The sequence below is a fragment of the Pseudophryne corroboree genome, chromosome 11 (assembly GCF_028390025.1).
Source record: "Pseudophryne corroboree isolate aPseCor3 chromosome 11, aPseCor3.hap2, whole genome shotgun sequence".
Lineage (NCBI taxonomy): Eukaryota > Metazoa > Chordata > Amphibia > Anura > Myobatrachidae > Pseudophryne > Pseudophryne corroboree.
Window position 1 is genome coordinate 107,911,838 of NC_086454.1, and position 24,503 is coordinate 107,936,340.

The window sequence follows — 24,503 nt, forward strand, 5'->3', positions numbered from 1 at the left end:
CGAACTTACGCCACTGACGTCGACCCTATGGCCCATACCCACACCAGTATACTTATGTATCCAGAGGACGGAAAGATGTGGGTGAAGTATCTGTTGCTACAAGCAGAATTCATGTACAGTATTAATGCTACAGTATGACTTGTATGAACAATCCTGATAGTTGGATATTGTTGGTTGAACATGGTACTTTCAACTAGTGAGTCCCAAATTTGAATGAGATTCACAGATTTGCACTAATACATCCATTTGTAGGTGAGTCTCAATTTTCCCAAAATTTGTTGAATAAATAAAATAAAAAACCTATTTACAAAGCATTGGTGACTAGTGAAAGTCTCTTATGGACATTTCTCTGGGGGCTGGCCACAGATCAGTTCTGGATTTACACGATTAACACTACACTACACAGTAAAATCAATAATAGTTTTAATAAATATAAAAGCAGCATGCCCCCTCCACAAATTCTCATCCAGCACAAGTGCTGGACAGTCATTGCTGGTCTCCAGTGTAATAACAGCAGACTTCAAATGTGGGGTCAATCTGCAACAGTGAAAACCAGCCCCAAGCTGGCTAACAAAGGGCTGATTGCACCTCTGTAGGGTATAAGCCACCACCAGTCTGAGTTTTGAGAAACGGACATGTTATAATTTCATTAGTAATACGCGGGAAATATTTTTAAATTACCTGAACTCTTTTCCACCTCCCCCGATGCAAGGCAATTACCAGATTGGCACTATATTGCCCCAGTGGTGCCACTGCCAGTATAATGGACAGGGTTCCCAAAGATCCCATTATACGAGTATATGTGAAAAATCTATGTATACAAGATGATGGCGTCCGCACAGGTATCTAAGCAAGTTGGATGACAACACATGCATTTGGGGGGATAGAACATGCAGTATATTATTTCAATCATCTGTGTTCCATCGTCTGCTATAGAAAGATATCATTTACATCAGTGCTGTCTATGGGAGTCTCCATCTCTCATCCGTTCACCTGTCAAAATTGGAATAAAGAGGAGAGATAGAATTACCTAACATACAGTATGCGTACAGAGCTTTAGGGGCTTGCTTATTAAATTAACAATTGGCGCAGCAGAGATACGTGTATTTTGTTATTGATGTTTATTGCAGTGACTACTAATACATTACTAATCACTCTTCATTATTACCAGTTATTTTTATATAGCGCACACATATTCCGCAGCGCTGTACAGAGATTATTTTCCCATTCACATCAGTCCCTGCCCCAGTGGAGCTTACAGTCTATATGCCCTATCACATGTACAAGCACACACATTCACTCTAGGGTTAATTTTTTGGGGGAGCCAATTAACCTACCAGTATATTTTGGGATTGTGGGAGGAAACCAGAGTACCCGGAGGAAACCCACGCAAGTATGGGGAGAATATACAAAGTCCACCCAGATAGGGCCATGGTGGGAATCGAACCCATGACCTCAGTGCTGTGAGACAGTAATGCTAGCCATTACACCATCCGTACTGCCCTCATCAATTTATCACTGTGACATCTGAGTAATATTTATCTGAAAGGTGAAAAATACCAACGTAAAAAGCTTTCTGGAGACCCGACTCTCGGTATATATAAATATAGAATACATACTGTAAACAGTAGGTATGATATATAAGTCCACTGCGTCATGTCCCCTCTCTGACAGTAAATAAGTACTATTTTCTAGGAAGGACAAATAGCCGTTTCTAAGAAATGGAAAAAATATTTACTTCATTGGTTTTCTCTTCATGTTAACTCAATCCAGTGAAAAGAACAGAAATAACCCACAAAAGAAATTGGGCAAAGTGAAAAAAATATCTGCAGTCATATTTACAACAGCATTAAAAAAAATCTCATGGAAACTGCATCTTATCAGGACAATCTTCAGTCATCTTTTTAATACATTCATAATGCTCAGTTTGAAAAACTATAGCACCAGCGACTATAAAACACTCATGAAGTATGAGAAAGAGCAAGAGTCAGAACCAGGATAGACCCTACACAAGAAAGGAAGGATGGATAGATAGATAGATAGATAGATAGATAGATAGATAGATAGATAGATAGATAGATAGATAGATAGATAGATAGTGCAAAGCACTACAAGTTATGCTGTATATGGGCCAACTGATTTCACAAATGGCAAAGGAGGTGGCAGCCGGCAATATTGTACTGGATTACATGTTTATAGTGGATCTATTTAATTAAATAACGAAGACTAACTGGCCTTGTGTGATTTCTGAAAGACTCTTCTTGGATGGCAACCACAAAAGATTATATTTTACTTAATTTTCCCCTTCAGGTTGAGGCCTCTTTCCTAGATGTGTATGATCATCTGTATGAGCAAGTCCTTAGGAGGTCTCCTGGAGAAGTGAGGGATCACCTGCTGCTTGCACATGACATAGTAAGTGATGTCATCACTGTATCATGGGATATAGCTGCCCAAACCCGTCAGTGTCCTACGTTCCCAGATGAGTCTCACATGGAGGATATCTTTTATTTGCAGCACATGGAGGATATATTTTATTTGCAGCACTAAGGGGTCTATTCATGAAGCAGTGAAAAGTGTGAAGTGAGACAGTGGAGAAGTTGCCCATGGCAACCAATCAGCTGCTACATATAATTTTATAGAATGCACTTTATAAATGTTACCACAGCACTCATTGGTTGCCATGGGCAACTTCTACACTGGCTCACTTCTCCACACTTTTCACTGCTTTATGAAAAGACTCCTGAGGGCGGGATGTACTATCAATGTACGCAGGTCATCGCGGTCATCGCAATGATGTTAATCGCATATGTATAACATATGCGATTAGTATCTCAAATCGATGTCAGGGGTGTCCTGCGATCAGTGATGGTCGGCAGGAGAGGGTTTGTGGCTGCATCCGTCCCCTCCCACCCCCCGGGAGGTGACGTGCAGGGAGTCCCTGTGCTCCTCCTTCTCCCCCCTGCAGCCGGAAGGAGACAAAACTGTGTTGCAGGGGGAGAAGGAAGATTGGGGCCGGGGGGGAGATAGGTCGTCTTGAGCGGCGCAGGTCGGCGGCGGCGGTAGTAAACCCATAGGCTTCTATAGGGTATTGCCATCAAAAGATGGCGATACCCCTGGTGGCGTAATCCCGGCGGTGGAGTCTTAGTACATATGAAAATGCGGTAAAACCCCCGAAAATGGGGGGTTTACGGCATATTCCCTTTAGTACATCCCGCCCTAACTGTCCCAACATTCTCTTTCTGGTCTTAGATAACTGGAAGGAGTATTTTCATATAAATGTTGTATTACATGTTCTACCTATTTAAACACACGAGGTAGCTTGTATGTGTGTAGTGATCTGTATGTACAGAATTCATTGGATTTCCATTCAGTTTCAGTGCTGTGGGAAGACCGGAGGACACCAGAAAGTGTCTCCTACCAACAGTCTGTGTGAGAATGCAGCAGACCAACAGGTATGTCCTACCATGATCTTTTCAGAGAAGTACGGTCAGTATGGTACTGGATTAAAGTCTCTGCAGCCTCAACAAAAACTTTTGGTGTCATTCTGCCCTGTTGGTAGCACAAGGAGAACATACACCTCAGTCTGACCATCTGGAAGGGCCGATGGTCAGTCTAGCATGGCCAAGCAGCTCCACCTCCCAGCAATCTGCTCTGCCAGGCTGGTTAGATGTGGCATGCCATGTGGCCATGCCCCTTTTTCTTGCAGTACACACAATGAAAAAAATGCTAGGGCTGTACTTAGTCTTAGTCCGTCCCTGGGAACATATATGTTAGAAATAGTTTTACATTATTATTCTGCACAGGCTATGATGGAGTGGGATCGGTATGAAATACCTCCAATCAAAATCCCGACATTCAAAATCCCGACACCAATTGACCGATGGTCAAAATCCCGACAAGGTCAAAATACCGACATGTAAAATGCCGACAGGTCAAAATACCGACATGCGGGGGTTTTTTTTTTGTGTATGTCGACATAAGTCAACATGGACACCATATAAAGTGTACCGCGTCCCCTCGCTTGGCTCGCTGCGCTCGCCATGCTTCGGGCACGGTGCCTCGCTGCGCTCGGCACACTATTATATTCCCCCTCCAGTTCCACTGGGATGGTAAAGTATGAACAAGTCGGTTTCAATGAAAAAAAATCATGAAAAACTCATGTCGGTATCTTGACCTGTCGGCATTTTACAAGTCGGTATTTTGACCTTGTCGGTATTTTAAATGTCGGTATTTTGTCCATGTCGGGATTTTGACCTTGTCGGGATTTTGACCATCGGCCAATTGGTGTCGGGATTTTGAACGTCAGGATTTTGATTGGAGGTAAACTGACTGCATCCCGATGGGGTCATGTTTGATACTTTAAGGATCTAAGTGGTCTATTTACTAAGCCTTAAATGGAGATAGTCAACGGAGATAAAGTACCAGCCAATCCGCTCCTAACTGCCATGTCATATTTCAAACTGTGTTTGAAATATTACAGTTAGGAGCTGATTGGCTGGTACTTTATATCTGCTGACTTTATCTCCATCCAAGGCTTAATAAATAGACCCCTATGTACTAAGCCTTGGATGGAGATAAAGTGGGCAGAAATAAAGTACCAGCCAATCAGCTCCTACCTGCCATGGTAAAGGCTGTGTTTGAAAAAATAAGAATTTACTTACCGATAATTCTATTTCTCGTAGTCCGTAGTGGATGCTGGGGACTCCGTCAGGACCATGGGGAATAGCGGCTCCGCAGGAGACAGGGCACAAAAGTAAAAGCTTTAGGATCAGGTGGTGTGCACTGGCTCCTCCCCCTATGACCCTCCTCCAAGCCTCAGTTAGGATACTGTGCCCGGACGAGCGTACACAATAAGGAAGGATTTTGAATCCCGGGTAAGACTCATACCAGCCACACCAATCACACTGTACAACCTGTGATCTGAACCCAGTTAACAGCATGATAACAGCGGAGCCTCTGAAAAGATGGCTCACAACAATAATAACCCGATTTTTGTAACAATAACTATGTACAAGTATTGCAGACAATCCGCACTTGGGATGGGCGCCCAGCATCCACTACGGACTACGAGAAATAGAATTATCGGTAAGTAAATTCTTATTTTCTCTGACATCCTAAGTGGATGCTGGGGACTCCGTCAGGACCATGGGGATTATACCAAAGCTCCCAAACGGGCGGGAGAGTGCGGATGACTCTGCAGCACCGAATGAGAGAACTCCAGGTCCTGCTCAGCCAGGGTGTGCCCCTGAGCAAGTAGCAGCTCGGCAAAGTTGTAAAGCCGAGACCCCTCGGGCAGCCGCCCAAGATGAGCCCACCTTCCTTGTGGAATGGGCATTTACATATTTTGGCTGTGGCAGGCCTGCCACAGAATGTGCAAGCTGAATTGTACTACACATCCAACTAGCAATCGTCTGCTTAGAAGCAAGAGCACCCAGTTTTTTGGGTGCCTACAGGATAACAGCAAGTCAGTTTTCCTGACTCCAGCCGTCCTGGAAACCTATATTTTCAGGGCCCTGACAACATCTAGCAACCTGGAGTCCTCCAAGTCCCTAGTAGCCGCAGGTACCACAATAAGCTGGTGCAGGTGAAACGCTGACACCACCTTAGGGAGAAACTGGGGACGAGTCCGCAGCTCTGCCCTGTCCGAATGGACAATCAGATATGGGCTTTGTGAGACAAAGCCGCCAATTCTGACACTCGCCTGGCCGAGGCCAGGGCCAACAGCATGGTCACTTTCCATGTGAGATATTTCAAATCCACAGATTTGAGCGGTTTAAACCAATGTGATTTGAGGAATCCCAGAACTACGTTGAGATCCCACAGTGCCACTGGAGGCACAAAAGGGGGTTGTATATGCAATACTCCCTTGACAAACTTCTGGACTTCAGGAACTGAAGCCAATTTTTTCTGGAAGAAAATTGACAGGGCCGAAATTTGAACCTTAATGGACCCCAATTTGAGACCCATAGACACTCCTGTTTGCAGGAAATGCAGGAATCGACCGAGTTGAAATTTCTTCGTGGGGCCTTCCTGGCCTCACACCACGCAACATATTTTCGCCACATGTGGTGATAATGTTGTGCGGTCACCTCCTTCCTGGCTTTGACCAGGGTAGGAATGACCTCTTCCGGAATGCCTTTTTCCCTTAGGATCCGGCGTTCCACCGCCATGCCGTCAAACGCAGCCGCGGTAAGTCTTGGAACAGACATGGTACTTGCTGAAGCAAGTCCCTTCTTAGCGGCAGAGGCCATGAGTCCTCTGTGAGCATTTCTTGAAGTTCCGGGTACCAAGTCCTTCTTGGCCAATCCGGAGCCACGAGTATAGTTCTTACTCCTCTACGTCTTATAATTCTCAGTACCTTGGGTATGAGAAGCAGAGGAGGGAACACATACACCGACTGGTACACCCACGGTGTTACCAGAACGTCCACAGCTATTGCCTGAGGGTCTCTTGACCTGGCGCAATACCTGTCCAGTTTTTTGTTCAGGCGGGACGCCATCATGTCCACCTTTGGTCTTTCCCAACGGTTCACAATCATGTGGAAGACTTCCCGATGAAGTCCCCACTCTCCCGGGTGGAGGTCGTGCCTGCTGAGGAAGTCTGCTTCCCAGTTGTCCACTCCCGGAATGAACACTGCTGCCAGTGTTATCACATGATTTTCCGCCCAGCGAAGAATCCTTGCAGTTTCTGCCATTGCCCTCCTGCTTCTTGTGCCGCCCTGTCTGTTTACGTGGGCGACTGCCGTGATGTTGTCCCACTGGATCAATACCGGCTGACCTTGAAGCAGAGGTCTTGCTAAGCTTAGAGCATTGTAAATTGCCCTTAGCTCCAGTATATTTATGTGGAGAGAAGTCTCCAGACTATATCACACTCCCTGGAAATTTTTTCCCTGTGTGACTGCTCCCCAGCCTCTCAGGCTGGCATCCGTGGTCACCAGGACCCAGTCCTGAATGCCGAATCTGCGGCCCTTTAATAGATGAGCACTCTGCAGCCACCGCAGAAGAAACACCCTTGTCCTTGGAGACAGGGTTATCCGCTGATGCATCTGAAGATGCGATCCGGACCATTTTTCCAGCAGATCCCACTGAAAAGTTCTTGCGTGAAATCTGCCGAATGGAATCGCTTCGTAAGAAGCCACCATTTTTCCCAGGACCCTTGTGCAATGATGCACTGACACTTTTCCTGGTTTTAGGAGGTTCCTGACTAGCTCGGATAACTCCCTGGCTTTCTTCTCCGGGAGAAACACCCTTTTCTGGACTGTGTCCAGAATCATCCCTAGGAACAGCAGACGTGTCGTCGGAAACAGCTGCGATTTTGGAATATTTAGAATCCACCCGTGCTGTCGTAGAACTACTTGAGATAGTGCTACTCCGACCTCCAACTGTTCTCTGGACCTTGCCCTTATCAGGAGATCGTCCATTTTCTTTGAAGAAGAATCATCATTTCGGCCATTACCTTGGTAAAGACCCGGGGTGCCGTGGACAATCCAAACGGCAGCGTCTGAAACTGATAGTGACAGTTCTGTACCACGAACCTGAGGTACCCTTGGTGAGAAGGGCAAATTGGGACATGGAGGTAAGCATCCCTGATGTCCAGGGACACCATATAGTCCCCTTCTTCCTGGTTCGCTATCACTGCTCTGAGTGACTCCATCTTGATTTGAACCTTTGTATGTAAGTGTTCAAATATTTCAGATTTAGAATAGGTCTCACCGAGCCGTCTGGCTTCAGTACCACAATATAGTGTGGAATAATACCCCTTTCCTTGTTGTAGGAGGGGTACTTTGATTATCACCTGCTGGGAATACAGCTTGTGAATTGTTTCCAATACTGCCTCCCTGTCGGAGGGAGACGTTGGTAAAGCAGACTTCAGGAACCTGCGAGGGGGAGACGTCTCGAATTTCCAATCTGTACCCCTGGGATACTACTTGTAGGCTCCAGGGGTCCACTTGCGAGTGAGCCCACTGCGTGCTGAAACTCTTGAGACGACCCCCCACCGCACCTGAGTCCGCTTGTACGGCCCCAGCGTCATGCTGAGGACTTGGTAGAAGCGGTGGAGGGCTTCTGTTCCTGGGAATGGGCTGCCTGCTGCAGTCTTCTTCCCTTTCCTCTATCCCTGGGCAGATATGACTGGCCTTTTGCCCGCTTGCCCTTATGGGGACGAAAGGACTGAGGCTGAAAAGACGGTGTCTTTTTCTGCTGAGATGTGACTTGGGGTAAAAAAGGTGGATTTTCCAGCTGTTGCCGTGGCCACCAGGTCCGATGGACCGACCCCAAATAACTCCTCCCCTTTATACGGCAATACTTCCATGTGCCGTTTGGAATCTGCATCACCTGACCACTGTCGTGTCCATAAACATCTTCTGGCAGATATGGACATCGCACTTACTCTTGATGCCAGAGTGCAAATATCCCTCTGTGCATCTCGCATATATAGAAATGCATCCTTTAAATGCTCTATAGTCAATAAAATACTGTCCCTGTCAAGGGTATCAATATTTTCAGTCAGGGAATCCGACCAAGCCACCCCAGCGCTGCACATCCAGGCTGAGGCGATCGCTGGTCGCAGTATAACACCAGTATGTGTGTATATACTTTTTAGGATATTTTTTTAGCCTCCTATCAGCTGGCTCCTTGAGGGCGGCCGTATCTGGAGACGGTAATGCCACTTGTGATAAGCGTGTGAGCGCCTTATCCACCCTAAGGGGTGTTTAATTTATCTGATTCAGGAAAAACTACAGGTAGTTTTTTCACACCCCACATAATACCCTTTTTTGTGGTACTTGTAGTATCAGAAATATGTAACACCTCCTTCATTGCCCTTAACATGTAACGTGTGGCCCTAAAGGAAAATACGTTTGTTTCTTCACCGTCGACACTGGAGTCAGTGTCCGTGTCTGTGTCGACCGACTGAGGTAAATGGGCGTTTTAAAGCCCCTGACGGTGTTTGAGACGCCTGGACAGGTACTAATTTGTTTGCCGGCCGTCTCATGTCGTCAACCGACCTTGCAGCGTGTTGACATTATCACGTAATTCCCTAAATAAGCCATCCATTCCGGTGTCGACTCCCTAGAGAGTGACATCACCATTACAGGCAATTGCTCCGTCTCCTCACCAACATCGTCCTCATACATGTCGACACACACGTACCGACACACAGCACACACACAGGGAATGCTCTGATAGAGGACAGGACCCCACTAGCCCTTTGGGGAGACAGAGGGAGAGTTTGCCAGCACACACCAAAACGCTATAATTATACAGGGACAACCTTTATATAAGTGTTTTCCCTTATAGCATCTTAATATATAATCATATCGCCAAATAAGTGCCCCCCCTCTCTGTTTTAACCCTGTTTCTGTAGTGCAGTGCAGGGGAGAGCCTGGGAGCCTTCCCACCAGCAGTTCTGTGAGGGAAAATGGCGCTGTGTGCTGAGGAGAATAGGCCCCGCCCCCTTTTCGGCGGGCTTCTTCTCCCGTTTTTCTGACAACCTGGCAGGGGTTAAATACATCCATATAGCCCCAGAGGCTATATGTGATGTATTTTTAGCCAGTATAGGTACTTTCATTGCTGCCCAGGGCGCCCCCCCCAGCGCCCTGCACCCTCAGTGACCGTTGGTGTGAAGTGTGCTGAGAGCAATGGCGCACAGCTGCAGTGCTGTGCGCTACCTCATGAAGACTGAGAAGTCTTCAGCCGCCGATTTCTGGACCTCTTCTCTCTTCAGCATCTGCAAAGGGGTCGGCGGCGCGGCTCCGGTGACCCATCCAGGCTGTACCTGTGATCGTCCCTCTGGAGCTAGTGTCCAGTAGCCTAAGAAGCCAATCCATCCTGCACGCAGGTGAGTTCACTTCTTCTCCCCTAAGTCCCTCGTTGCAGTGAGCCTGTTGCCAGCAGGACTCACTGAAAATAATAAAACTATCAAAACTTTTACTCTAAGCAGCTCTTTAGGAGAGCCACCTAGATTGCACCCTTCTCAGCCGGGCACAAAAATAAGATTTTACTTACCGATAAATCTATTTCTCGGAGTCCGTAGTGGATGCTGGGGTTCCTGAAAGGACCATGGGGAATAGCGGCTCCGCAGGAGACAGGGCACAAAAAGTAAAGCTTTTCCAGATCAGGTGGTGTGCACTGGCTCCTCCCCCTATGACCCTCCTCCAGACTCCAGTTAGGTACTGTGCCCGGACGAGCGTACACAATAAGGGAGGATTTTGAATCCCGGGTAAGACTCATACCAGCCACACCAATCACACCGTACAACCTGTGATCTAAACCCAGTTAACAGTATGATAACAGCGGAGCCTCTGAAAGATGGCTTCCTTCAACAATAACCCGAATTAGTTAACAATAACTATGTACAATTTATGCAGATAATCCGCACTTGGGATGGGCGCCCAGCATCCACTACGGACTCCGAGAAATAGATTTATCGGTAAGTAAAATCTTATTTTCTCTATCGTCCTAGTGGATGCTGGGGTTCCTGAAAGGACCATGGGGATTATACCAAAGCTCCCAAACGGGCGGGAGAGTGCGGATGACTCTGCAGCACCGAATGAGAGAACTCCAGGTCCTCCTTAGCCAGAGTATCAAATTTGTAAAATTTTACAAACGTGTTCTCCCCTGACCACGTAGCTGCTCGGCAAAGTTGTAATGCCGAGACCCCTCGGGCAGCCGCCCAAGATGAGCCCACCTTCCTTGTGGAGTGGGCCTTTACAGATTTAGGCTGTGGCAGGCCTGCCACAGAATGTGCAAGTTGGATTGTGCTACAGATCCAACGAGCAATCGTCTGCTTAGACGCAGGAGCACCCATCTTGTTGGGTGCATACAATATAAACAACGAGTCAGATTTTCTGACTCCAGCTGTCCTTGCAATATATATTTTTAATGCTCTGACAACGTCCAGTAACTTGGAGTCCTCCAAGTCACTTGTAGCCGCAGGCACTACAATAGGCTGGTTCAGATGAAATGCTGACACCACCTTAGGGAGAAAATGCGGACGAGTCCGCAGTTCTGCCCTGTCCGAATGGAAAATCAGATATGGGCTTTTGTAAGATAAAGCTGCCAATTCTGATACTCTCCTGGCAGAAGCCAGGGCTAGAAGCATGGTCACTTTCCAAGTGAGATATTTCAAATCCACCTTATTTAGTGGTTCAAACCAATGAGATTTTAGAAAGTCCAAAACCACATTGAGATCCCACGGTGCCACTGGAGGCACCACAGGAGGCTGTATATGCAGCACTCCCTTAACAAAGGTCTGGACTTCAGGGACTGAAGCCAATTCTTTTTGAAAGAAAATCGACAGGGCCGAAATTTGAACCTTAATAGATCCCAATTTGAGACCCATAGACAATCCTGATTGCAGGAAATGTAGGAATCGACCCAGTTGAAATTCCTCCGTCGGAGCACTCCGATCTTCGCACCACGCAACATATTTTCGCCAAATTCGGTGATAATGTTGCACGGTTACTTCCTTCCTTGCTTTAATCAAAGTAGGAATGACTTCTTCCGGCATGCCTTTTTCCTTTAGGATCCGGCGTTCAACCGCCATGCCGTCAAACGCAGCCGCGGTAAGTCTTGAAACAGACAGGGACCCTGCTGAAGCAAGTCCCTCCTTAGAGGTAGAGGCCACGGATCTTCCGTGATCATCTCTTGAAGTTCCGGGTACCAAGTCCTTCTTGGCCAATCCGGAACCACTAGTATCGTTCTTACGCCTCTTTGCCGTATAATTCTCAATACTTTTGGTATGAGAGGCAGAGGAGGAAACACATACACCGACTGGTACACCCAAGGCGTTACCAGCGCGTCCACAGCTATTGCCTGCGGATCTCTTGACCTGGCGCAATACCTGTCCAGTTTTTTGTTGAGGCGAGACGCCATCATGTCCACCATTGGTCTTTCCCAACGGGTTACCAGCATGTGGAAGACTTCTGGATGAAGTCCCCACTCTCCCGGGTGAAGATCGTGTCTGCTGAGGAAGTCTGCTTCCCAGTTGTCCACTCCCGGGATGAACACTGCTGACAGTGCTATCACATGATTCTCTGCCCAGCGAAGAATCCTTGCAGCTTCTGCCATTGCACTCCTGCTTCTTGTGCCGCCCTGTCTGTTCACATGGGCGACTGCCGTGATGTTGTCCGACTGGATCAACACCGGTTTTCCCTGAAGCAGAGGTTCTGCCTGGCTTAGAGCATTGTATATTGCTCTTAGTTCCAGAATGTTTATGTGAAGAGACGTTTCCAGACTCGTCCATACTCCCTGGAAGTTTCTTCCTTGTGTGACTGCTCCCCAGCCTCTCAGGCTGGCGTCCGTGGTCACCAGGATCCAATCCTGTATGCCGAATCTGCGGCCCTCCAATAGATGAGGACTCTGCAACCACCACAGAAGAGACACCCTTGTCCTTGGAGACAGGGTTATCCGTAGGTGCATCTGAAGATGCGACCCTGACCATTTGTCCAACAGATCCCTTTGGAAAATTCTTGCGTGGAATCTGCCGAATGGAATTGCTTCGTAAGAAGCCACCATTTTTCCCAGGACTCTTGTGCATTGATGTACAGACACCTTTCCTGGTTTTAGGAGGTTCCTGACAAGCTCGGATAACTCCTTGGCTTTTTCCTCCGGGAGAAAAACCTTTTTCTGAACCGTGTCCAGAATCATCCCTAGGAACAGCAGACGAGTTGTCGGCATTAACTGGGATTTTGGAATATTCAGAATCCACCCGTGCTGTTTTAGCACTTCTTGAGACAGTGCTAATCCCATCTCTAGCTGTTCTCTGGACCTTGCCCTTATTAGGAGATCGTCCAAGTATGGGATAATTAATATGCCTTTTCTTCGAAGAAGAATCATCATCTCGGCCATTACCTTTGTAAAGATCCGAGGTGCCGTGGACAATCCGAACGGCAGCGTCTGAAACTGATAGTGACAGTTTTGTACAACGAACCTGAGGTACCCCTGGTGTGAGGGGTAAATTGGAACGTGGAGATACGCATCCTTGATGTCCAAGGATACCATAAAGTCCCCCTCTTCCAGGTTCGCTATCACTGCTCTGAGTGACTCCATCTTGAACTTGAACTTCTTTATGTACAGGTTCAAGGACTTCAGATTTAGAATAGGCCTTACCGAGCCATCCGGCTTCGGTACCACAAAAAGAGTGGAATAATACCCCTTCCCTTGTTGTAGAAGAGGTACCTTGACTATCACCTGCTGAGAGTACAGCTTGTGAATGGCTTCCAAAACCGTCTCCCTTTCGGAGGGGGACGTTGGTAAAGCAGACTTCAGGAAACGGCGAGGTGGATCTGTCTCTAATTCCAACCTGTACCCTTGAGATATTATCTGCAGGATCCAGGGATCTACCTGCGAGTGAGCCCACTGCACGCTGTAATTTTTGAGACGACCGCCCACCGTCCCCGAGTCCGCTTGAGAAGCCCCAGCGTCATGCTGAGGCTTTTGTAGAAGCCGGGGAGGGCTTCTGTTCCTGGGAAGGAGCTGCGTGTTGCTGTCTCTTCCCTCGACCTCTGCCTCGTGGCAGATATGAATAGCCCTTTGCTCTCTTATTTTTAAAGGAACGAAAGGGCTGCGGTTGAAAAGTCGGTGCCTTTTTCTGTTGGGGAGTGACTTGAGGTAGAAAGGTGGATTTCCCGGCTGTAGCCGTGGCCACCAAATCTGATAGACCGACTCCAAATAACTCCTCCCCTTTATACGGCAAAACTTCCATATGCCGTTTTGAATCCGCATCGCCTGTCCACTGTCGCGTCCATAAAGCTCTTCTGGCCGAAATGGACATAGCACTTACCCGTGATGCCAGTGTGCAGATATCCCTCTGTGCATCACGCATATAAAGAAATGCATCCTTTATTTGTTCTAACGACAGTAAAATATTGTCCCTGTCCAGGGTATCAATATTTTCAATCAGGGACTCTGACCAAACTACCCCAGCACTGCCCATCCAGGCAGTCGCTACAGCTGGTCGTAGTATAACACCTGCATGTGTGTATATACTTTTTTGGATATTTTCCATCCTCCTATCTGATGGATCTTTAAGTGCGGCCGTCTCAGGAGAGGGTAACGCCACTTGTTTAGATAAGCGTGTTAGCGCCTTGTCCACCCTAGGAGGTGTTTCCCAGCGCTCCCTAACCTCTGGCGGGAAAGGGTATAATGCCAATAATTTCTTTGAAATTATCAGCTTTTTATCAGGGGCAACCCACGCTTCATTACACACGTCATTTAATTCTTCTGATTCAGGAAAAACTATAGGTAGTTTTTTCACACCCCACATAATACCCTGTTTAGTGGTACCTGTAGTATCAGCTAAATGTAACGCCTCCTTCATTGCCAAAATCATATAACGTGTGGCCCTACTGGAAAATACGGTTGATTCGTCACCGTCACCACTGGAGTCAGTGCCTGCGTCTGGGTCTGTGTCGACCGACTGAGGCAAAGGGCGTTTCACAGCCCCTGACGGTGTTTGAGTCGCCTGGACAGGCACTAATTGATTGTCCGGCCGCCTCATGTCGTCAAACGACTGCTTTAGCGTGTTGACACTATCCCGTAGTTCCATAAATAAAGGCATCCATTCTGGTGTCGACTCCCTAGGGGGTGACATCCTCATATTTGGCAATTGCTCCGCCTCCACACCAATATCGTCCTCATACATGTCGACACACACGTACCGACACACAGCAGACACACAGGGAATGCTCCTAACGAAGACAGGACCCACTAGCCCTTTGGGGAGACAGAGGGAGAGTTTGCCAGCACACACCAAAAGCGCTATATATATATCAGGGATAGCCTTATAATAAGTGCTCCCTTATAGCTGCTTTGTTATATCAAAATATCGCCATAAATTTGCCCCCCCCTCTCTGTTTTACCCTGTTTCTGTAGTGCAGTGCAGGGGAGAGACTTGGGAGCCGTCCTGACCAGCGGAGCTGTGAGAGGAAATGGCGCCGTGTGCTGAGGAGATAGGCCCCGCCCCTTTTCTGGCGGGCTCGTCTCCCGCTATTTAGAGAAATCAGGCAGGGGTTAAATATCTCCATATAGCCTCCAGGGGCTATATGTGAGGTATTTTTAGCCTTTATATAGGTTACATTTGCCTCCCAGGGCGCCCCCCCCCAGCGCCCTGCACCCTCAGTGACCGCGTGTGAAGTGTGCTGAGAGGAAAATGGCGCACAGCTGCAGTGCTGTGCGCTACCTTTAGAAGACTGCAGGAGTCTTCAGCCGCCGATTCTGGACCTCTTCTGACTTCAGCATCTGCAAGGGGGCCGGCGGCGCGGCTCCGGTGACCATCCAGGCTGTACCTGTGATCGTCCCTCTGGAGCTTGATGTCCAGTAGCCAAGAAGCCAATCCATCCTGCACGCAGGTGAGTTGACTCCTTCTCCCCTCAGTCCCTCGCTGCAGTGATCCTGTTGCCAGCAGGAATCACTGTAAAATAAAAAACCTAGCTAAACTTTTTCTAAGCAGCTCTTTAGGAGAGCCACCTAGATTGCACCCTTCTCGGCCGGGCACAAAAATCTAACTGGAGTCTGGAGGAGGGTCATAGGGGGAGGAGCCAGTGCACACCACCTGATCTGGAAAAGCTTTACTTTTTGTGCCCTGTCTCCTGCGGAGCCGCTATTCCCCATGGTCCTTTCAGGAACCCCAGCATCCACTAGGACGATAGAGAAAATCTAACTGAGGCTTGGAGGAGGGTCATAGGGGGAGGAGCCAGTGCACACCACCTGATCCTAAAGCTTTTACTTTTGTGCCCTGTCTCCTGCGGAGCCGCTATTCCCCATGGTCCTGACGGAGTCCCCAGCATCCACTTAGGACGTCAGAGAAATGAAAGTTAGGAGCTGGTTGGCTGGTACACCTTAACTCCGTCCAATGCTTAGTAAATAGACTCCTGAATTTGCTATTGCTAGAAGTCTTTGGGAAGGTGGCTTATCTCAATTTATCATGCAGAGAAAAGACTAGTCACCACCACCATACTGAGATGGTATTAGCGATACCTGGCAATGGGCAACCAGCAAAGCCAGAGAGCCTTCACTGGATCGTCGTTGGACTAAATGTAATTGTGTCGTATACACTGATGGGTCCACTAGGGGCATTTGATGAATTTAGTGAGGTTGTCTGCAACAGTAGTGCTTGGGCTTCACCCCTCTGCTAGGGAGGATGGAGATCATGTGGGATGAGGGTAGAGTGGTTGGGGAACATGTGTGATATATGCCCTGCCACTTTCTGTTCTCCCACCATCTTTACTATCATTTGTACCCACTTCTTCCTAGAAATTCCTAACTGCTGGAGTGTCCAGTAGAGGATGGCTGTACTCTTCCCAGCTGCCGCTGTGTAGTGATCCTGACCCCTCCTCTACTGGACAGAGCAGCTGGATAAGAACTGTTGGTAGGAGCTGATCGGTACACCAGCATAGGGTGGGACAGACCCCCTGACTGGCTCTGCTCATTCCTCCTTTGGGACAGTTCACCAAAATAGAGACTGCTCCACCAGATTCAGTACAGTTGGTAGACTGTCACATTTTTCTAGCTGTTCTTGAATGCTGCTGCTGTATTAAGCTCTATTGCTACTTGGCGAGATATTGGAATGTTAGGGTTCTGTTTCCAACCATTACATTATTAGCCCTCACATTTAATATAGAAACCCCATAGTGCCATATTAGTTGCTATAATATATTAACAAACATAATTAACTCCTCATTATATAAATAGCTCCATGTTTTATAAAAAGAGACCATTATTAAATGAATAGCCCCCTCAGCTGCATGGGCAGACCTTACACTACATTAATACCGCCACCATACATCAGGCCTTATTCTGTAACAAGCGGAGATGCGATGCAATCATATTCTCCCATTTGACAGACAAGTGCGCACGTGCAGGGCTTGATCTACGCGTGTGCCAACTTCCGGGATGCGACTGCAACATGATTGACAGCGGCGGGTGGGCGGTGAAGTGTCATTGGGGAGGTGTCGGCAAAAATGCAGGCTTGTCCGAAGCGTTTTCGGGGCAGCTGCGTGACATCACATGCAGGCACTCCGATAAATAAAAACAGCGGTCGTGTGTCTGCATTCACAGCTAGGCTGCGCAGGCAGAGGTCAGCCATAGTTTAATGCAATCGCAATCTAATTGCTGTGGGGTCACAAGTAGATTGCGATCCCGCAGGGGCGTGCGGTGAGGTCAGTGGCTGGTGAGGCACTGCAACCATAATGTCCACTGATGCCCGCTACCACCCTCAAGCCAATGCTCGCTACCACCACTGCTGATGGCCCCGCCCCCACCAATGGCCTTCAAAATCGCCGCCATCAGCACCCTGGCCCCCCTTGCCACTAATTTGCATCTCAGGGTGACAGGCAGAGGATGACACGAGGGAGAGAGTGATAGCAGCGGGTGACAGGGAGAGGGTGACACCAGGGAGAGGGTGACAGCAACGGGTGACAGGGAGAGGGTGACTCCAGGGAGAGGGGGAGAGGGGGAGACCAGGAAGAGGGTAACAGCAGCGGATGACAGAGGAGGGTGATGCCAGGGAGAAAGTGACAGCATTGGGTGACAGGGAGAGGGTGACACCAGGGAGAGGGTAACAGCAATCGATGACAGGTAGAGGGTGATGCCAGAGAGATGGTGACAGCGGGAGGGTGACAGCAGGGACAGGGTGACGTCGGGGAGAGGGTTACCTCGGGGGGGGGGGGAGGGTGATAGCGGTGGGTGGTAGGAGAGGGTGACAGCAGTATGTGATGCCAGGGAGAGGGTGACAGCAGTATGTGATGCCCGGGAGAGGGTGACAGCAGTGGGTGAAGCCAGGGAGAGAGTGACAGCAATAGGGGACAGAGAGTGACAGCAGTGGGTGACAGAGAGAGGGTAACACCAGGGAGATGGTGACAGCAGCGGGTGACAGGGAGAGGGTAACTGCAGCGGATGACAGGGAGAGGGTGATGCCAGGGAGAAACTGACAGGAGCTGGTGACAGGGAGAGGGTAACAGCAGTGGATCACAGGGAGAGAGGGTGATGCCAGGGAAATGGTGACAGGAATAGGGTGACAGCAGGGACAGGGTGATGCTGGGGAGAGCAGGCAACCCCCCCCCCCCACATACACATTTGGACTGCACTTCACACAAACACACATGGAGAGCAATCTGCACCCCACCCCCACACACACAAAATGACTGCATATTACAAACATATGCACACACTGACTACAGATTGCTCCCTCCCCTGCACAAACATCGGACTGCAGATCACTTACACACAGGGACTGCAGACTGGCCCTTCCCTCACACACTCACTGTCCTGCAGATTACACGATACAGACTGTGACTGGAGACTGTCTCCCCCCTCCCACACACAATTTCTGCCTGCCCCACACCAATAGCATAAAAGGAAGCTGGCACCTGACAGGGATACTAGTGGCAATTCAGCAGCTCAGCTGTGCTGGCTGGAATCGAGGAGCAGTTAGTGCAAAGGACCATGGGAGCTGCCTATTCTGCTCCAGCCCTGCTCGGTAAACACTGTAGCTGTGAAGAGCAGCTGAGATCACAGCCCGACCTCTGAGGGTGAAAAAAAAAAGTGATGTGCAGTGGTGATGGAATGGACCCACCCCGCATGCGCCACTTACCTGCTCCCTGTGATGTGCTCGCCCTCCAGGGCTCCCCTGGTATGACTGGTCAGCCGCTGGGAGCCGGTGACGGAAGGGGGGCCGAGGCAATTGGGAGAGGAGAGGGAATCGCGGCCTCTCCTCCCCATCCTGTCAGCTGCTCTGCATTAGATGACAGGGGCAAACCCTGTGCCCACTGCCCAATCACATCTAACTGGGTGACAGGGGCGTGCTTTCAAATGGGCTGAAAGCACGCCCCTGTCAAAGAGGCACGTATACTAGTGCCGCTTGCAGGGCTTTTTTTAATGGGCTTTTACTGCACGATGCCCGGGCCCCGCCCCCCGCTTCCACCCCTTTCATATTGACATCGGGAGGCACAGAGAGCGGTGCCTCCGACACCCATTTACTGTAAGACACTTTTTACACGGTAAAAAAATATTAAAATAATACAAAGTTTAAAGCATATACTTCTTTGTATTGTTTTAATAATCAATGACAGGGGAGGCACTGCCTCCCCTGACTGCACGTCCCCGTGGGAGGCAGACCTTCTCATCCTGGGCAGCCCCTAGCTGAGATTTTTCCAGTCGCAGTTTCTGCTAAGATTGCAGAAACTGCAACTGATACTGAATAAGGTCCATTATCCCTACAGTTACAAAAATTCTAACAGCTGAGCTAGGCATTGCAATTGCCAGAAACATGCATAAAATAGTAAGATTCAATAGGAATTTAAATTAGATCCAGCTGCTGTAATGCCTTGGAGTGAAATTGCAAACTCGGTATAAGAACCAAGATAAATCACAAAAGAACAGTGCTTGGGGATAATAAATCAATAACACAACCAACTTGCTAGAAAAAACTAGGTTCCACATTCCAACAAGCTGTAATACACTGTGGGCCGGATTCAGTAGTGATCGCAGAAGTGGGGAAATCCCTAATCGTTTATTTCCATACTTCTGCATATGCGTGAGGACCTACATTGCAATTGCACACGATCATAATCTAAATTTTGGCGGCGGCGCAGCATTTTGGGGGCGGGGACGCGGTGTTGGGGGTCACAGACTAGGCATCGGAGACGTGTCTGGACCGTGTGTGGGGAGGGACGCTGTTTAGCAATGTGCTCGCATTTCAGCGTGGGGGGGAACCCGGCATGCAGGGCGGCCTTGCCACATGCTATAGAAAGAATTTCTCGCAAAACTACAACTAAAGCTGAATTAGGCCCTGTGTTTGGGACACTGAGTCTATTGTAGCTTTTTCCATAATCTTCTGCACAGAACCTGTTCACTAGGGGAATATGTGCAGAACCTGTTTACTAGGGGAATATGTATCCCTAATTATTATTATTTATTTATATGACACCACAAGGGTTCTGCAGCACCTAACAAAGCACAGGTTCATAAATAAATGCCCCAAACGGGAAAATAGTGACTTACAGTACAAGATAATGTAGGACAAGTACATGGTATGTAAACATTGCTGCATCAAGGTACAGTACACTGAAATAATCCTCATGGTGGTAGAAACCGAGGGTTAGGTGCCGTTGTATGGAGTATAGAGTAGAAGATAGTCTAAGAGAGGGAAAAGCACATGAGTGGAGAGGGCCCTGCTGGTGAGAGTTTCCATTCTAAAGGGGAGGGGCAGACAGACAGAGGTGACACAGATGGGGAAGAAAACAGCATGGAACAGAGGGTGAGGTTCTTGATGAAGTGGGTTTTGAGAACACATCTGAAGTTTTGTAAAGAGGTGGAGAGTCTGATAGTGAGAGGTAGAAAATTCCAGAGGTAGTGAGCACCAGAGGTAGTTGGCAGCATGAGGGCAGGTGGGAGTGTAAAGGGAGATAAGGTCAGATATGGAAATGGGTGAGGAATGGGCAAGGGGTTTGTAAGTGAGTGTAAGAAGCTTGAATTGGATTCGGAAGGGGAAGGGTCACCAGTGTAGGGCTTGTAATAGAGGGGAGGTGGACATAGTATGTTTGGAGAGGAAGATCAGCCGGGCAGCAGCACTGAGGATAGATTGGAGTGTAGAGAGACTTTTGTCAGGGAGGCTAGATAGGAGGAGATTACAGTATGTCAGCATCCGGAGTCTTACCTCCGGTTCTGGTCCCTGCGGCCTTCCTGTTGGTTGGCTGGTGTGGCTGCGACAGATAGGAGCTACAGCAGCTAGGTCCTCCGGTGCGGCTGCCGGGCATCTGGAGGCCGGGATCCGGGTCCTGGGGAGCGGAGCATGATAGCCGGAGGTGTCTGTTTCCCGGTGTCCTGTTGCTGGAGTGCGGCGTCTGGGAGGCTGAGGCCAGAGGTAGTGGCTGTGTGCTGGTTACACATGTGTCCTCTGTGCAGGGAGCAGCCATGTTGGAGCCCAAGCCTAGCCAATAGGTATCCCAGTTCGCGTCCAGCCAATCCGATGCAGTCTTCCCTTATAAAAAGGGGTGGATGCTTAGCTATGGTGCCAGTGCTTCAAGTTACTTGCTGCTGTAAGGTGCTCAAGCTCTGTGCTCCTAGGTTAACCCCTGGAATCCTGGTTCTGCTGTGGCCGGCCGGTGGTCAGTTCTGTTATTGCGGTCCTTTGCTCTAAGTCCACCGCCTCTTGCAGTTTAACCACTGGGTCCACTATCTAGTAGAGGGTCTCCGTTTGCTGATGGTGCTCACAGCGATCCTCTCTTCAACATCATATCACAAATCATCTCTCCATTCAGTGTTCTTCAGTATCGTTTACAAATCACAAGTCATCTCTCCGTTCAGTGTTCTTCAGCATCGTTTACAAATCACAAGTCATCTCTCCATTCAGTGTTCTTCAGCATCATTTACAAATCACAAGTCATCTCCACATTCAGTGAACTTCGGCATCGTTTACATATCATAAATCACTTCTTCATTCAGTATTCTTCATCACTGTTTACTAGTCACGAACATTTCGTCCTTCAGAATTCACTCAGACTTATCTCCTAGCCGTTGTGTATGATTGAAGTCTCATTAAAACTGAACTAATCTTTCCTCAGTGTTTCGTTCTCAGTCATTGATCAGTCGTCAGATCCCCAACTCAAGCCGAGCGTGACAGTAAGCACTGGCCCCATGGATCCGACGGGTGATCAGGCTGGGGGTGACGCAGCCTCAGACATCCAGTCACGTTTAAACAAGCAGGAAGCTACGCATGCTCAAATCGTGCATTTTATGCAAAATACTGTATGTCAGCTCGTCTCGACTCTCTCCATGCAGTCATATCCGGACCTCAAGTGCCAGCTCCCGTTCCTGCCACTCCAGTTCTAGCAGCTCCTGTGCCTGTTCCAATTCCACTGTTGCAATTACCTTCACCTAGTAAATTTGATGGTACTCCAAAGCAATGCCGCAGATTCCTCAACCAATGTGAGATTCAGTTTGAGCTACAGTCGACGAATTTCCCAACCGCCCGGACCAGGATAGCTTATATTATTTCTCTGCTAACCGGTCAGGCGTTGGAATGGGCATCTCCTCTGTGGGAGAAAGCGGATTCCATTCTTTCAAACTACTCAGAATTTGTATCAACTTTCCAAAAGATTTTCGACGAACCGGGCAAGACTTCCTCAGCTTCCTTGGAGATTCTGCGTTTGCGACAGGGAACTCGAACCGTCAGTCAATACGTTATCCAGTTTTCTACTCTCTCTTCTGAACTTGGTTAGAACGAAGAGGCTCTCATAGCAGCTTTCTGGAATGGTCTTTCAGACAAGATTAAGGACGATCTAGCAACCCTAGACATTCCAGACAAGTTGGACAAACTAATCTCTCTATGCAACAAATTGGATCTGAGGTATAGAGAGCGTTGCTTGGAAAGATCAAAGTCCGACCGTCCGAGACCTCGGGTTGCTCCTCTTCCTAGACCATCTTCTCCCATGCAAGTTAACCGGCCCCGTCTCACTAATGAAGAAGGACAAAGGCGGAGACTAGGAAACACAAAACCAAAAAATTCCCTGGCGCTTGTATGGTCAACTATCCTGCTCGTTTTATAACTTTACATATATAATAATAAAAATTGTTAACACTAAGCTGCTCCCAAACGGTACTACTGAAATACCAACTGGAAAATGGAAATGTGAAAAAGATATAAGGTATATCAGGAAGCGCTGTAGTTTAAGTAAAAATGTATTACATAATAATCTAAAAACAATACAATAAGGTAGACATATAATTCTTATAACTGTAAAAATTGCTTCTCTCATAAGTGTCTCCAATATTATCCAGCCGCACCAAGACCCTGGATAATATTGGAGACACGTATGAGAGAAGCAATTTTTACAGTTATATGAATTATATGTCTACTTTATTGTATTGTTTTTAGATTATTATGTAATAAATTTTTACTTAAACTACAACGCTTCCGGAGACTAGGAAACCTCTGTATGTATTGCGGATCAGCTGATCACTTTGTCAAGTCCTGCAGTCATTGGTCGTGAAACTCCCACTCCTAACTTATACACGAGAGGTTAAGTTAGGAGTTTCCTCAGAATTACCTCTCAGGAAAGAATCTGTGCTTGCCACTTGTCTAGAGCTCTCTTCTTCTTCAGTTTTTGTTTCCGCTCTACTCGACTCTGGAGCAGCTGAGAGTTTTATCACCTTGGCACTAGTCAAACGAACCGGAATCCATACGGTGAGGTTGGATCGTCCCATTTCAATCACAGCGGTCGATGGAAGTTACATCCCTGGAGGAATCATTACTCACCGCACTGTTAGTCTCAAATTAAAGATTGGAGCTCTTCATTCAGAAAACATCTCTTTCCTAGTAATTTCTAAAGCCTCTCAAGAATTAATTCTTGGATTCCCTTGGCTAAAAAGACATAATCCCCCCATCAATTGGCAGACTATGGATGTGCTCGCTTGGGGTGAGTCTTGCTCCCATGAGTGCTTGGCATCTGTGAAACCTCTTTGTAATTTGAATCCTTCTGAACTCCCGGTAGCCTATCAGGACTTTCAAGATGTCTTTAGTAAACAGGGAGCAGACACTTTGCCTCCCCATCGTAGTTGGGACTGCCCTATTGATTTGATACCTGGCAAGACTCCTTCAAGAGGTTGAATATACCCGTTATCCCTTCCAGAGACCGGGGCCATGTCAGACTACATTTCAGAAAATCTCACTAAGGGTTTTATTCGCCCCTCTTCTTCCCCGACCGGGGCAGGTTTCTTTCTTTTTCAAGAAAAAGAAGGATGGGGGTTTGCGGCCATGCATAGATTACCGGGGATTTAATGAGATCACTGTGAAGAACAGATGTCCTCTGCCCCTGATTCCTGAGTTATTCGATCGAGTGAAAGAAGCCACCGTTTTCACTAAGTTGGACCTTCAAGGGGCTTACAACCTAATACGTATTCGCTCTGGAGACGAAAGGAAGACCACTTTTAATACCCGGGACGGGCATTACGAGTATCTAGTGATGCCCTACGGCCTTTGCAACGCTCCGGCGGTCTTCCAGAACTCAGTGAACGAGATATTCAGAGAATTTCTTTACAGTTGCCTAGTGGTATATTTGGACGATATTCTAATTTTCTCTAAAGATTTGAAGGTCCATCGTGAGCAAGTCAAAGAGGTCTTAAACCTTCTTAGGAAGAATCGTCTCTTTTGCAAGTTAGAAAAGTGCACCTTTGAGGTACCATCCATCTCCTTTCTCGGTTATGTCATCTCCAGATAGGAGCTACAGATGGATTCAACCAAGGTCCAAACGATTCGTGATTGGACTCTTCCTACCACTCTCAAAGGGATCTAACGATTTCTTGGTTTTGCCAACTTGTACAGAAAATGTATCAAAGACTACTCCACTATCATCGCCCCAATTACCATGTTACCCAGGAAAAGAGCCAATCCTTTGATTTGGACACCCGAGGCTCTGAAAGCCTTCACGTTCTTAAGAGGCCTTCATGTCCACTCCAATTCTTCGCTAACCTGATCTCAGTCGCCCCTCTCAGGTGGATGTAGAT

General features: G+C 47.9%; 1 protein-coding gene and 1 long non-coding RNA gene across 3 annotated transcripts in view; one reads left to right on the plus strand and one right to left on the minus strand.

The window, feature by feature from the left end:
* TSPAN32 (tetraspanin 32) overlaps positions 1 to 24,503 on the plus strand; it is a 165,696-nt gene that overhangs the window by 113,568 nt on the left and 27,625 nt on the right. For both annotated transcript variants that reach the window (XM_063944724.1, XM_063944725.1), the window contains exons 5-6: positions 2,311 to 2,412; positions 3,372 to 3,452. In XM_063944724.1, the coding sequence (XP_063800794.1) occupies positions 2,311 to 2,412; positions 3,372 to 3,452 (183 nt within the window). The remainder of the gene's footprint in view (positions 1 to 2,310; positions 2,413 to 3,371; positions 3,453 to 24,503) is intronic.
* Positions 410 to 18,774, minus strand: LOC134969024 (uncharacterized). Its single transcript, XR_010189377.1, has 2 exons — positions 18,592 to 18,774; positions 410 to 993 (listed from the first exon to the last, which is right to left on the minus strand). It is a non-coding gene; the product is annotated as an uncharacterized LOC134969024 (long non-coding RNA).